This window comes from Apis dorsata, unplaced genomic scaffold, assembly GCF_000469605.1.
Source record: "Apis dorsata unplaced genomic scaffold, Apis dorsata 1.3 scaffold_840, whole genome shotgun sequence".
Classification (NCBI taxonomy): Eukaryota; Metazoa; Arthropoda; class Insecta; order Hymenoptera; family Apidae; genus Apis; species Apis dorsata.
The window spans coordinates 387,505-403,644 of NW_006263966.1; the positions used below are offsets into that span (position 1 = coordinate 387,505).

Consider the following 16,140-nt stretch of genomic DNA (forward strand, 5'->3'; position numbering starts at 1 on the left):
CTGGGATGACCGCCTCTTGTCTCCACCTTCCCTTCCTTGATCGAACGAACTAGCTTCCGCTGAAATCAGGAGAACGAGAATTTTGCCGAGAAATATAAAGAGGCTGGCTTAGGCCAGGTTGACCCGTTTACGTTAACTCGCCCCATTCACCGGTCGAGTTTCTCGAGTACTTTGCAAACTTTACCGCGCTCCTCCAGCGGGGGGAGGGAGGTTATAAGTATAAGTAGCAGCGAGCAGTAAGGGGGCGTGTATACCACGGTTATGCAAATCGTTCACCGTTGACGGGATACTTAAGACGAGGATCTTTCGTGTTGCAGATTTACCCAGGTTCGGCACACCGCTCAACAACCTGACGGTATCCGTGGGCCGAGAGGCCGTTTTCACCTGCATCGTGGAAAATCTTGGTCCGTACAAGGTGAGCCTCTATCCTCCTTCCTCCTTCACCTGTTTCCGTATTCACGCACCGTTTCAAACGTCTTTGCAATTATTCACGCCATATTATGCGCGAGCATACCGCCTCGAATAAATTAGAGGCGAGCGTTTCTTGAATGGAACAGATATCATTCGTCGGTTCCCTTCTTCGTTACGTGTGGCATGAAACGGATGTTGGAAAAATAAAGGAAGCCGCTTTTTTCCTCCTTTTTTGTCGTACTTCCTTTCTTTGTATAAGGGAAGGAGGCAGAGGGATGTTTAAAAAAGGAAAAAATTAAGACTTGATATCCTCTCGTTCTGACGCTTTTCAAACGCTGATATGTAATTGCTTCTTGTCGGTTTTTGATTTAAAAATTGTCAAAAGTTTGTGCAACGAAGATTCAGATTGATCTTCTCTCTTTGCGTCTTTATTTAATATTTAAAGAGGATTAAATGATTTATGTAATTTATGAGGGAGATATACATATATGTTTATATTATTATGATGCCAATCTAAATAATTTTTTTTTTCTTATATATTGTTGATTTAGTTATGTAGATATTGCTGATTCGTGAAAAATATTCAGAGTTCGGATATTAAATAAATTTCTCTCGTGTTTGTGAGTTTTGTGAATTTAATACATTATTTTGAATAAGAGGAAATAAATTCTTCTCTAAACAATTTCTCAAATAATTTTTTAATAAATTTTCGTGTTATTTATATCAATTGCTAAATTATACATATAAATTATATTCGCACGATAATTAAAATTAATTTCCTTTATATAATCTAAATTTCATACAAAACTAACTGATGCTTTAATACTCGTTAATATATTCGTGAAATATCCCGAAGGCTTGATTTCATAGTTGCCAAAACAAACTCGCAAGTTGGTAGAAGAAAAATATTGGTTCAAGCTTATTTATTAACGAAATAAGATATCTTACTAACACAAACTTACAAATTCATCCAAATTTAATGAATTAATTTAACTGCAAATTTTTCTAAAGAAATGAAATATTTGGAAACTTTATTACAAACTTTAAAAAAATAGATAAACTATGAACAATTTTAACCAACAAAAAATTTTAATTCCAATTTTAATTCCAATTAAAACAAAAAGAAAGAAAATTTGATCTATATTATTTTCATATTAATTCTTATAAACAAGCTTCGAACTTCTATCCTAAACAATTAACATTTTACTGATCCTGCTTCGATATTTCGAAACTTTCGAAACTTTCCTCCAGAAAAGAAAGAAAAGAAACAAACATAAAGAAAGAAGACCAAGAGCATAATACTCCACCATCCCCCTAACTAACCTTGAACGGGATAGCTTCAACTGGGAGGCGAAAGAAATTTTATAAGACTCGTGGAGAATCGGGGGATATACGATCGAAACCGAGGATAAAAGAGTGTCTATAACAAACGGTACAGATAAATTCGTATCCCTGAGATCCGGCAGAAGAATCCGTATCCAATGCGTATCTCGGCGCTCTCCATTTAAGTAGAAATAAAATCCCGCGGGGTGTGAGTTCAGCAGTTTGTTAAGTGGTTCCTCCAACCCCTTCCCTCGCTCCATTCACCGCCCGACACTTTTATCCCCCTCTCTCCCCCTCTCACACGTTCCATTCGACTAACCCTCTTAGCCGACCACCATCCGCAAGGATATACGAGTTATAAATTCTCCTATATGAGCATCCTTCGCGATCGAGACCGTGTTTCGCCAATAAAAATGCATGCGGGAGTTGTTTTATGGTGGACTGGGGTACGTATGGTGGAACGGGGTCGATGCATTATCTTTGCGGTGGACAAGGACGTCTAGGACGGAAATGAAAATGCCAAGGTTCCTCGGCGCTCTCTGTTGGAATGAAGGAAAGAAGAGAAGTGGCTGGGACGGAGAGGAAAGAGACGTGAATCGGCGAAGAGAAAGAGGAGACGTGTGGAGGGGGAAAAATGGGTAGGGATAAATGGGTAAATGGGAGTGTAATCGATAATGGAGGATGCGCTTCCGCTTAAGTTAACTTTGTTTCACCGTGAATGATTTATCTTGACGAACTTTCTTTGAAATTCGGCGCAACAATTTTATCTTCGAAATCTGTGTTCGATGCAATTATCTATTGATATAATTAAGGAAGTTTAAAGTTGTTGTAAAAGTGGGAGAGATTTTTTTTAGAGAGATACTAAAAGATTAAAATGTTTGATGATCGAATATGGGGGAATCTTGTGTGATTAAAAAGAATTATTGTATGTTATATTTATTTTTGTAAATGATGGAATAAATTCAGATTTTTTTTTACGTATCATTTGAAGTACTGTAAATATTTTGATTTAGAAGTTAGTTAAGTTAAATTTTTTCTACTTTGAGTATTAATAATTCTTTTTGACCAATTGGTACAATGCTTCGTTATTTAATATCATGAAGAATATGTTATATTTAGAAATTCTGAGATTATCCAGTTGCATACACGATACAAGTTAATCTTCCATTTCAAGATAATAATTAGTATGCTCATGAACGAGGAAGCAAGTTTACAGTGACATTATCAGGTATTCGACGTGTACATGTTACCGCTAATTCCTTTGAAAATGATGAGGTTATCTTGCTGCTTCGTCTATGGCAATTTCTAAAGTAATCAAAATTTGTGATACTTTGGGTGACGTATTATTTGCAATAGGCATCTTATCCGGAATGCATCGAGAACTATCAATGGTTAATTTTTATGATAAAATTTTATTTGTATAAAATATCTCTGTCTAAGATGTAATATTATATTTTTATAACAAAAGAATTCTTTATGAATTTAAAATAATGCAAATTTCTATTACTCTTTTTTTTCTCTATTTTGTTTTCTTTTAAAAAATTTCTTTTATCTTTATAAATTTCTTTTAAAAACTTAGGGAGAAGATTGAGGTGAAACCGGAACTTAGATAGACTTAAAGATAAAATCTTGTAATTTTGAATGTAATAAAGTTAAAAGAAAGAAAATCAAGATTATGATTTATTGGAATAATCTTTCTATTAAAAACGTGAAATTCCTTAAATGGCGAATGTAGAACTCTTTTTTATTCAACATTTAAAAAAGAATAACTAATAACCTGTTGAATATACTTCACTTCCAAAACAGTACATTCCATCAATTATATTTAAATAATATCAGAAATTTATCAAATTATTATTATATAAATTAATTTATAATTTATAATTTATATAATTAATTTGATAAAATAATTAAATAATGAAATTATAAATATTATATATATGTGATTATATATATATAATAAAAATTCAATATCATAGATATTAAATTAAAAATTCCATTTTCTACGAACAATAATTTTCCTTTTCCGTTTGTAGAAAACGAACTAATATTAATTGAAAGTTTTGATTCCGCCACAGAGGAAAAACGCTTAATATTAACATTCTCTCTGTGCAATCCGGATGAAATTTGCGAAAATTAAAGAACATTGGTGCGCGAGGCGAATACAGTTTGCACATTATCCGAAGTCGGCGGGAAATTTTAAAATTTCATTAAAGAGTCGAAATTACTTCCTGCGGAAACGGCGCTCAAGTGGAAGCGGCCCTAACCCCCGTATTTTTACGGTGCTAAACCTAATTGAAGTTGGAACCCTCGAAATTTGTCGGAGTTGGCGAGATTAGCATCAAGAGAATTTCTTTTTCGTCCCGTTAAAATAATCGTTGCTCGAATTACTTGTTTTCCACTGCTCAAAGATTTAATCGGATTTTACTATTGAATTTTTTTTTTTTTAATAATTTAATTGACGATGAAGTGATGTTGAAACATAGAAACTGAGATGAATGGAATATAGAAAAAATAATTTTTTAAAAAAATTAAAGTGAAAATCGATTTTTTAATCTTCAAAATTTAATAAAATTTAATAAAATTCTCAAAAATTTTTAAATTAGAAAAAAATTCTAATAAAATTGTATTTGAAGTAACTCTTATTTACTAATATAAGATGCTCTTGAAATATACAAGATGAAACATGTGAAACGTGATAAAAGATTTTCAGAATTAAGCAAATAGTATTTGAAAATGATAGTAAATATGATTAAATTATTTTAATTTAGAAATCAATTTTTTAATTCCAAAGAGCTATCGTTCAAGTTATATTATAATATTTATTTAAAATAAAATCCAGTATTAGAATGATTACATATAATTATTACAATTATATTACATATAATATATTATTAGATGCATGGTATTATTGCATTTAAGAAAATTGAAGAAAACATAAAAAAATACTTCAATAATAACTCATTACTTGGTCAATATTTAATATCAGCAATATTTATAAAGATATATAATTAAGAAATATAATATTTTTTGTTTTTATATATATTTCAATAAACAGATATTCATATTTTTCTGTTTATCCCATTCCAACTTACTTTTATATTACAAGATATTCTGATTATTATTCAATAATTAGATAATATTTGAAAGCTATAAAAGTTATGAACTAATTTAAATACATATTAAATAATGTTTCATTCAGTGCACGAGTGAATTTAAAGGGAGGGTAAAATTTGTGTATTTACGCCGTCAGCGAGTTTCGGTTCACTTAAAGCGGAATAAATTTCACTCTAATAGAATTGTTACGTGATTTTCGTCCTCGTTGAATAGAATGAGGATCAAGTTCTACTTCGTGGGACAAAGTGATAAATATGTAGTAATGTAAAACGCGATAAATGTAGAAAAATTTCAATGTTAATTTATTAATAAATAAATGCAGTAAATTGTTACATATGAAATAGTCGTTTTCACAAATGCGTTCAGAATTTAATGACTAAATATATATCTACTGTTAATTAATTATTTGCACGTTAATTTTAAGTTTAAAATTAGCTGAACTATAATTTGAACAATGTTTTATTAATTGCTTTATTATTAAAGGAAGCAAATTATACGTTATAATGAACTTTACTTTTCAACACCCAATTCAAATGCTTTTCTTATCCAACTTTAAAATTCTGTATAAAACATCGTTGAGAATTAAACATTAAAAGGTTCTTCTTCTGCGAAAAATTTTAATTGGCAAATATAAACGTAAGAAATAAATATAAAAGTTATTGACGGGCGTATAAAAAAATATTTTAATTACAAAAATCTTAAAAAATCTTTTTTTAATTGAGAGGATATATCGAATTCGTTCGAAACGATCAAAATCATTTTTATATATAAAGATATAAATCAAAAGTCCGCATACAGATTAAAAGTTAAATTAAAAATTTTATTAAAAATTCAACCATTTATCACAACCTAATAATTTATCCGATGGAAAATTTTAGTAGATAGTAGCGTGGGATAAAAATTATAAATGAAAGAAATATTATATGTGCCTATATTTTATACGATAAAATATTGTTATAATTTATCATTTGTTTAAATTTTTTGTATTATCTTCAACATCAGCTACAATATTTTTCCTTCTCGTTTTATTCTACTGAATCGTTAAATTGAATAAATCGCGTATTTAAATTGTATACTGTTTTACATATACTTTGGCATTTGCGTGAGAAATCTTTTATTTATAGCATCAAGAAAGAAAAGAGCTCTTCTTTCTTTCCGTTTTGTTTGCCGCATTTCAACGTGTAAATAGCGATATCGAGTTTCGTTTCTTCATCTCAACCCAATGTTTCAACAAAACATCGTTTACGTTGTTTATTTTCATACTTCCCCAAGCTGAATCGCGGGCACATTTTCTTATAAAAGTTAAACACGATGATTCGAACGCTTGTTTGAATAAAAACTAGAATTGATATTTGAAGATTTGAGGTCAAAGTTAGAAAATACTGTTCTCGATTTTTCCCCGAAAAACATATATAGAAAACATTTCATAAATTCAAATTTAATTCTTCAACTAAAATATTCATCTTACAATTTCAAGTATCCCTTAACTCAATCCATCTCCTTGTCTCTTCCTTTACTTTTTTCTCACAGAGATTAATTAAAACACGATGGAGAAAACGATAGATAAATCTAAATCCTAATTTCCCGATCCATCGTTGCATCAAGATGAAATTAAGACTTCGTGGCCCGCAAACTTTCCCGACGACATTTCATTCGTACTCGTCCATACGTTCCGTCGGATTACCGGTTTGATTTCGCAACCGGAGCCAGCCAAGTTTGCCAAATGGTTGCACGCCATTCCAGCTTGGACGAATATGAGCCGGCCTCTCCTAATGCAGTTTTCAGCGATCGCAACTTTATCGAACCATGGATCGGGTGCCAAGTGTTGTATATATATACCTCCCCTCGCTTGGAGGTTCGAGGAACGTAAAAATCGTGGGAATCAATGATAGAGATAGAGATTTCATTGCGGTTGAATAAAGACGAACTCGGAAACTGCGATTCTCATGTGCGATGTTGCGGCTAATACGTAATATTACGTCGGAGAATGGCGCGCAAGCACGAATACCGGTTACATATTCAATGAGCAACACAATGCGGATGCAACGAGTGAGTTGGTTAGAGAACAGACATACGAATAAATTAATAAATGATAACGGGGATGGGATTTTCGTGCGCGATCCTTGTGTAGGAATGTCGAACAGGGATGATGATTCGATGAAAGGATAACATATATGTGAAGGTAATTTGAATTTGGAAATAATTTAAATTAGGATGATTTTTTTTTTTTTTTTAGATGAGATGAAATTTAAGAGTAAGAAAATTATATTTGGACAAATATTTTCAGAGAAAATTTTAAAAATTTTAAAAATAAAAACAATGTTGATCAAAATGTACAAAATTTTTAACTAATTAAAGTAAATATTAGGTAACTTTAAAATTATTATTTAAATTTCTTTTATATTTTATTTGAATCTTAATGTTAAATAGAGTTTTTAGTTTTTTATTATATTTTTAAGTAAAAAGTTTCATTTGTAACTTTATAAAAATATCCTAATATTATTAATAAATCATGTTATTTTCTACTCGAAAATTAATTATTCCACAATTAATTGGATAAGTTTCACTTGTTATGATTTTTACTTATAGATAATTAGAATATAACAATATAATAAGAAAATGTGATGAATATATATATATAAGATGAAAATAATAGAAAAGAAGGGTAAAGGAAAAAGTTCAGGAAAAGAAAAAGGATAAATCTAAACCGCATTTTATCACGGGAGAATACGGGAGGTCAGATTCTGGTTATTTTTCTCTAATACCATACTTTTTCTTTCTTCTAAATTTGGCGCTTACCCTAGATTCTTGAAACTTATACCGCGTGGCGCCACGTATTATTTTCTCTTTCATTTATCTCATTCTCTCTTGGGTAAAATGATCTCCCAAACTAACTTTTTTTTCATTGTATTACGATATTCTAAGTTTAGATATCATGTTTTCATAGTTTGAGACATCTGTGTATGTTGCAAATGCATTAAAAAGATCTCAAAGAAAGTTTCGAAGAAAATGAAATTGTTTTTGAAAGCATCGTATAAATTGTAAAATATATTCCTAAAAATATATTCCTTCTTTTAAAAAGTATGGTATTTTAAATAAATTTGTAATATTTAAATTATATTTAAATTACATTGTAAATTTAACAACAATTCTCGTTATACATCTATATAAATTTATTTCATGTTTCATCTGTTATTAAATATTATTTTGATTAATATTTACATGATTAATGAATAATGAAAATATTTTATTGGTAACAATGCCAATATTCTTTCTTTGTTTATTTCGAATAAAAATATCAGAAATTACGAATTAAATTTATTTATTACGATCTAAACTTGTTGAATTACAAAAAAAATATATATCTATCGCGATAAAAATCTTGAAAATCTCATATGAATATTATTATTCAAAATTTTCATTGCAATATCAAAATTATCTTTTTTTTTTTATTATATCCAAGTAAATTTTGTGCTATTTATATTTATTTCAGCTAACATTCTATCTAATAATTCTATCTAATAATTTTTCTTTTCTTAAAATTAAATAAAAGTTGTTAATTTCATCGAACATGTATCATAGACAATGATTGCAAAATTCATACAACTGGCAAAAATTATTAGAATAATTTTTTAAAATCGAAAACTATAAAGATTAGTTTATTAAATGATACAATTTTTGGAAAATTTAAGCAACTAATTAGAATCTTAAAAAGGAGAGCTAGATATCACTCTTTAAAACTTTTTACTTGAACCTGCAATGAAAAGTTAAACAATAAATTTTGCATATTTATACCAATTATATAAAATTTCATCAATTGATGCAAAAAAAACAACAAAAAAATAAAAATCTATACATCTTAAAGATCGAATATTTGCCAGCAATTCTAATACTTAATACAAAAGATATTTCATTTCAATTCTGAATGCATTACAAATATTATCTAATAAATATAATAAAACGACATTTCAATTACTTTCCACGTATACTCCATCCATCTTGAAATCACCCTAACCCCACCATCCTAAAAACCACCCGTCAAAGGGCACCCTATTTCATCCCATTCCCCCAAATCTAATAACACTCTTTCGCACTGTCCTTCTCCCTTATTTCTTTTTTTTTTATACCTCTATAATTTGCCCCGTGAGATCGGTCCTCATACCTCGGGGATCATCTATTAGAGCGCGCTTCCTGCTAAATGGCCGGCCCTATTAAGAATCCGTAATTACTCCAAGATCTCGAGGCAGCTAGACGCACGATTTCCGACGCGTGTCTGCCGTCAGCTCTAATACGGGGTTACTCCAAAGTAAGGAGGTTAACCCGGCAGAATGCGGGGTAGAGCGAATCCCGCGTCTCGAAGTCAATAGCCGAAGTGGAGGAGCGAGGGAGGGAGAGTCGGAGAACTTGTGTGCACGAGCTGCCCTGTGATTGCCCATGCAAACAAACCACCGTATTAATTATTCGTAATGTCGATGCTTACGACGAAGCACGCATTCAAAGGATCCCCCCATTGGGACTGGAAACTATGCGAACGATTCTACGAACGAAGATGTCCAAGTAAAAAGTTTACTTTTGAATTATTTTTTCGAATAATTTTATTTTCTCGGATACTTAATTTGGTAAATAATTATAGGGATAAGGGATGAAGGATAAGGGATGGGAAATTTGTAATTTTTTTGGCAAATAAGGGGTGTTGATATTTGAGAGGAATAGGGTTTTCCTTTCTGTATCGATCGATTAAGGTTGAATAATTTTATTTGCTGGAATTTTCTTCCGTTTCTTTGCAGAATAATCTATATAATGGTATTGGATTAGCTGAGAGATGAGAATTTGTAATGTAATTTGTGTTAACGATTTCTAATGTTAAATTTAGATAGAGCGTATGTAAGATAAAAGAAAAATTTGTATCGATTATATTATGTAATTTGTATTAATAATTCTTAATGTAAATAATGTTTGTTTGAATCACTTTTCGGTATTAATTTCTAAGGATTCCTTATCCAAATTTCGAGTAATTCTATTTGCTGAAATCTCTTACAGAATAATCTAATAATCTATGTAGGATTGAGCAAGACGGGAATTTGTAGCGTAATTTGTGTTAATGATTTCTAATGAGTTCAACTCAGATATCTTAAGTGCTTCTGAGATATCTAATATTAGCAAATTTATATATAGATATAATAAATATACCATAATCAATATATCATAATTTCTATTAATATCTGTATTTCTATTAATAAGTGTATCTAATCAATATCTATTTCTTTCAATTACTTTTTTTCAATATTAATTCTCAAGATCTGTGATAAGAATTCTTAAACCCAAATTTTGAATTATCTTATTTGCTGAAACAATATAATAATTAATAATTTCCAACGTTTAATTAACGCAAATATTTAAGTGCAACAAATCTTGTTAATAAAACTTATTGGATATTTTAATTTGAATAAGTTAAAAATTAAAAAAAAAATTGATTCGATATTTTAATTAAATTTCTAATCACGTTCCTAATTTATTTTTAAATTATTTTTTTCGTACGACGGTTCTAATGAAAAAAATGAATCCATCCTTAATTGGACTTTGAATAAATTATTTTCGATTCAATCTACTAATTGTGAAATTTAGCCGTGTCTATTGGATTCGAAATTACGAATTAATTTCGTGATAAAGAAAGTTTTCTAGACACGAAAAATAGATTTGATTAGATTTGATCTATTTTGAGCCATTATATTCAGAAAGCATTAACCTGAATTTTTCTGATAGAATCTGGAATCTTGAAATATTTTCATTCGATATTATATATTATTTGCTCTTTATAAAAAATATAAAAAAGTAATTACTTAAATTACTCAACATTGAAAAAATATTCAACAATTCGTTATTAATATATATTTATATTATTATATGATCTCTCATTTATATCGCATTATTAATTACAATATTTCCTTTTATTTATCTGTATATTTAATAAAATAATATATCCATTATTCTATGCAATAATTACAAATTTTCATGCAGCTAAAATATTGAACCAATACACCATAAATAAATACACATTTTGTATCTGCAAAATATCTCTTTCTATTATCAAAATCAAACGTATCTATACTCAAATTATTCAATTCGCTCTTCACATAACCAATAATAAAAGAAAAAATACACGTAAAGAATATAAACTGCGTTTAGGTTTCCACGAAACAACAAAAGAATGGAAGAAAAAATCCTATGAAAACGAAAAAGAAAAAAGACGAGAGCGTGGAAGGAGAAAAGAATCCAAGAAAAGAATCTGGAATCGCATGTTTCGCACAATTTCCTCGCTTCATCCCGGATCGATATTAATACCGCGATAACGCTAATTGCTTCTTAGGTTAGGAACGATTCAGAGGTGGCTGAGAGTATGGAACCTTGAGATGCGGAGCCTTTGCAAGGGGCTATTCCCCGGATGGAACAATTATTAGGTCGACCTGTGGCGGTCGTAAAGTGAAGCGGGCGTTACGTTTCTCGAATGGAATTGCGATACCGTTGAATTTGCATACAGTATCCCTCCTCTATCCTAAAGACTTCCCCGCCTTTGTACGCGGTTTCCAACTTGCATTCGCTGCTTATTAAATTTACGCCAGGCGCGATACCGCCGTGAAATCGACGAACGAAAGCCCCCCACGGACCAACGGCTCGAGATAAGCGGTAATAATTCTGGGTAATTGCGGCGTGGAAACTGTGTCGCCGTATGTAGACGTTTTTGCGAGGGTTGTGTGAAAAGTAAGGTTGATTAACTATAGCAAGGGAGGAGATTGCGCCTATTCGAGATAATACATATTGTTAAAATTGGTATTTTTTTTTTTTCTTTCTTTTCTTTAAGTGGAAATGTTGACGATTATGGATACGATGGAAGGAGATTCTTAATTGAATTATATATTGTGAATTTTTTGCATTGTATCAAAAGTTAATGTTTGTGTTATTAGGGGAATATTGCATCGAGTGAAACTTGTCGTTAAAATTTCGGTATATTTAACAGTACGAGATAGAGCTTTAAATATATCTAAAATGTTTGGGTTTAAGTGTTTTATGATCCTTTTATAAAAAATATTTTTATCGTACTACTGAAAGACTAGAAAATGAAGATGAAGGATTTCGAGGATTAATTTTTTCGCGCTCAAAGAGATTTTTCATTAAGTGTATAATCCATATTTTTGTTTTACACAAAAATTTCATCAAAATCGGAATTTCCTTTTTTGTGATTATTACTGCGATTAATTTATCATTATATCGACTTTTGAATAAATAATTATATTCACAAAGGAATAGCTGTCCAATTTATCGATCTACGTATTTCTAAATTTTAAAAAGTAAATCTAAAATTAACTAATAAAATGCAACCTAATTTTTATCAAAGATGTAATATAAATAAGTTCTAAAAAAAATTCGACAAAATTTTTCTCGACAAAAGCGCTCGCATTTATAAATGTTCGACGATTTCTCGCAAAAATGGAGACGCCAAGTCGTCTAGTGTACGGTTCGTATGTAATTTGATCGTACGAGGAACTCCAAAACGGAGATTTATCATCGATATTGTCGAGGGTGGCACAAGATGCAGCTCCACTTCCACTTATCGACGCAAAATATTTGCCAGAAGTCGGCGCCCTTTTCCTTCTGGATGCCGGATATACGATAGAATTTCCGCTTGAACCCTCATTCGCTCTCTCACGTGTATTACGAGAGGGGGAGCCGTTGAAATACTCTGGCAACAAGGAAGAGGCACCTTGTAATCTAGCTGCCGAGAACCGTGAGAATCGAAAGGTGAAGATGAAGCTCCAAGTAGTCAAGGAGAGTGAAGTGGCAACGTTTTCAACGATCTATATGTATATATATGTATACATATATATATGTGCGTTGCTATGCACTTTCGTGAAAGAAAAAAAAAAAAATGAAAGAGAAGCGATGAGAAAGCTTTTGTCGGGAAAATAATGCACGGTGACAGTTCGTTTATGTGAATCTGGCAAGCAGGGGACAAGTATGTTTATGTAGGTGACTAGATTATTCGTTTGATCTTTCAAGTTGATGATTTTTTTCAAGGATTTGGTTAAAATAATGAGATTTTATATTGTCATTAGTATAATGTTATTATTTATAGTTTTAATCTATTAATTTATTTCTTGCGATTAAAGCAATTCTTTAAGTTAATTAATTTTCAAATTAATGTTTTTAACAAGTTTTATAAGAAAAATAATCGTTGAAAAGACAATGTTTGTGTATCAAAACTGAATATTTAATCGATTTAATTTTTCACTATAGTTGTATATAGTTAGAAAAATTATAAATTTAGAAACAATTTTGCATAATAATTACTTCTATAAATAGTGTTTCATTATATATTATGATGGTATTCAAATATTAATGTTTTATTTAATAATTGTAGATTATTTTTACGATTATTTAAATAAAATATTAATTTGCAAAAAAATCATACTTGTCTCTCATCACGTAGCTTAAAAAAACGAGAGAAAAGATTTTTCAAAGATGAAAATTAATTTTAAAATCAATTTTATTGTGAAATTAAAAAAAATATGACAGTATTATATTAAATATCTAGCCACAGATTTAAGATTTTATTATCTGAAGATCGGCTATGCAGTACAATTTGGATTATCAGCATTCCGTTTATATGTACCATTGTAATGCTCAGTTTAAATTATTCATAGCTGAATCTCTATTATCCGAGCCGCGGTCAAACGAGGCATTAATTATTCTCACAATAGATATATGAGGAAAAAACGCATTCTTGATTTATGAATATTCAAAAACACGTTATAAATTTAATTTGCGATAGATTAAAACATCGAACAAATAAATAATTCGAACACTGTCTTGCTTTAAAAATTTTTAATTTTAAAAATTTCTTGTCTCTAAAACAAGCTCGATGAACAATTGTATTCGAAGAAATGCAATCTTATCCAACTAAAACCCCTATAGAAGAAAATAAATACCCACTCGTCTCACTGTTACCCTTAATTCGGATTCCATTTTATCTCTTCCCCAAACGAATCTACCGTAAACCTCGAAATAGCAAAGAACAGAAAAACTGCATAGTCTCGAAAACAGCGAAGAAATCACGTTCGTCATAATCCAAGGTACGTGTCGTTGTTCTCAACAGGTAGCGTGCACACTTCGTGCACCGGAAGTAGGATACGACCAATCGGAATAACATCGAGTTATTTCTTTTTCCCCCTCTTACCTTCCTTCCTTCTTCCTTTTTTCCTTCTCTCCTTCCTCCTCTCCTCTTTTAATCCCCTGTATCCGCCACTCGAACGCGTTTCGACGTTCCAGCGCGTACGACGATATCACGACGAGGCCTCGTGTTCGCGGCAATTGCCGGGAATTAATTGGACTTTATCACGTCAAACGATTCAGTTCGCTGAAATTACTTCACGGTTGTTTAGTTTCGGTTCGCGTGAATAGTCGGGGAGTGAGAGGGGGGAGATGAACGTTTGAACGAGGGGCGCCACCGTCGACGCCGACGCGAATTCGTGCCACGTTTTTCCTTTATTTTTCCCCTCAACCCTGAACCATAAAACATTTCGACCTTTTCGTTCTCTCGTCCTTCTTCGCATGGTATGACAGTGAAAATATTGCGTTGATTTTCCACCCTTTCTTTTTCTTCCATTCTTGTATCTTTTTCTCCTCTTCTCCCATCATTCGTCTCTATCCGTTTATGCCTGTTTCTACGTTGTCTGTATATGTTGGCTTCATTTATTGAATTTATATCGATATGCGTTCCAAGGTGTAAAGTGGCGATGATCAAGATGGAATCGATTGAAGAGCGATGAAATACGAATACGTAAAGGATTTTATGCCAGCCAGTATATGAGATGTAGATGTATATGAATGGTTATCTGGTTTCTTCTTTATTGTTAATATATTTTTATTCTTTTCGCTTAGGATCGTGTTGGGGAGATAAAAATAAAACGTATGGAAAAGTGAATATAGAATAGATAGATAATAGGATAATTCTATTTAAGTCGAATTAAAGTTTCTTCATTGGCGAAAAATATTCAATCAAATTTTTAATTGATATAGTTTCTTTTCGAGATGAATAGTTATGAGCGTGCTTTCTAAAATGCCTCGAGTTTCGAAAGTTCGCATTGAAGTTTAGGGATTCTTGTGTATTTTAACTTCAAATAAGGTAGATTCTCTTGGATTCTTTTAATCCTTTAATTTTGCAGATGAATTAAAAAAAAGAAAACTCTGAATTCGTACAGAAATTGCTTTGCCTTCGAAGTTTACCTTCGGTTCAAAGCGTGTTTTCAATTAAATTTTTATTGGAAAATTTATTAAATTCGATAAAAAAATTGCATATCCATTTCTATAATAAATATTTTCTCTATATTAGTGATAGTAGATACAATGTATCTCAGTATTGATTCAATGTGAAAAAATACATTAAAGGAATAAAATATTTTAATTTAAGAGCTATTTTCAAGAAAATCATTGTGAATCAAAATTTTTAAAATAATAAAAATTTTATATCAATTCTAAACGTGCCTAAAGATTTTCAAGGTAAATTTATAATAAATTTGATATCGATCCTTTATCCCACTCGCGTCCATTCTCCCTCTTTTTCTCGCGATCAATTGAATTTCCACAAGTTATTTGCTCAGACAGATGACTGTCTGGATTCGTTTCGTGAAATTTAATATAAAAATTTAATTCCGAGAATGCAATTATGTATGCATAACGATGAATAGTATTTTCAATAATTTCTATATTAATAAATTCCATGTAATTAAGATATAATTAAATACTTGAAAAATTTTCGAAGTTAATCATTCTCGAAATCAAAGCTTTGAACGAACAAATTGTATTTTTCAAATTTAATTTTTTTTTTTTATGTAGAATCACATTATCTCATTGATTGTACCAACAACACAGGAACACTTTATTTATTACGATAATCACGATAAACAATTTTCTGTCGTCGCGTGAAAAAATGAATTCTCACGCAAAAGCCTATTAGTCACGCTATAACTCACGTCATTCTAAATTATCACGTTGCGGAAAACTCTTTTCCAATATTTTATAAAATATTTAAAAGTTATTCGAATATTATTCTTGCTTTTAAATATTCTTAAAAATCCTCCAAAGCTTTCGAGAAAATCATCGTCGAACATTTCTCGAATGGATACAACAATAACTTTTATTTTGTTTTAGTTCCAATGTTGTTTTCGGTTGATCTCAACATTGTTTAAGGAATGGAATTTTTCCACGCAAAAAAAAAAAAAAAAAAAAAAACGA

The 16,140-nt window shown here is 30.6% G+C and overlaps 1 protein-coding gene across 1 annotated transcript in view; it reads left to right on the plus strand.

The window, feature by feature from the left end:
* LOC102680486 (lachesin-like) overlaps positions 1–16,140 on the plus strand; it is a 176,061-nt gene that overhangs the window by 85,615 nt on the left and 74,306 nt on the right. Inside the window, exon 2 of the mRNA XM_031514016.1 lies at positions 318–415. Within this exon, the coding sequence (XP_031369876.1) occupies positions 318–415 (98 nt within the window). The remainder of the gene's footprint in view (positions 1–317; positions 416–16,140) is intronic.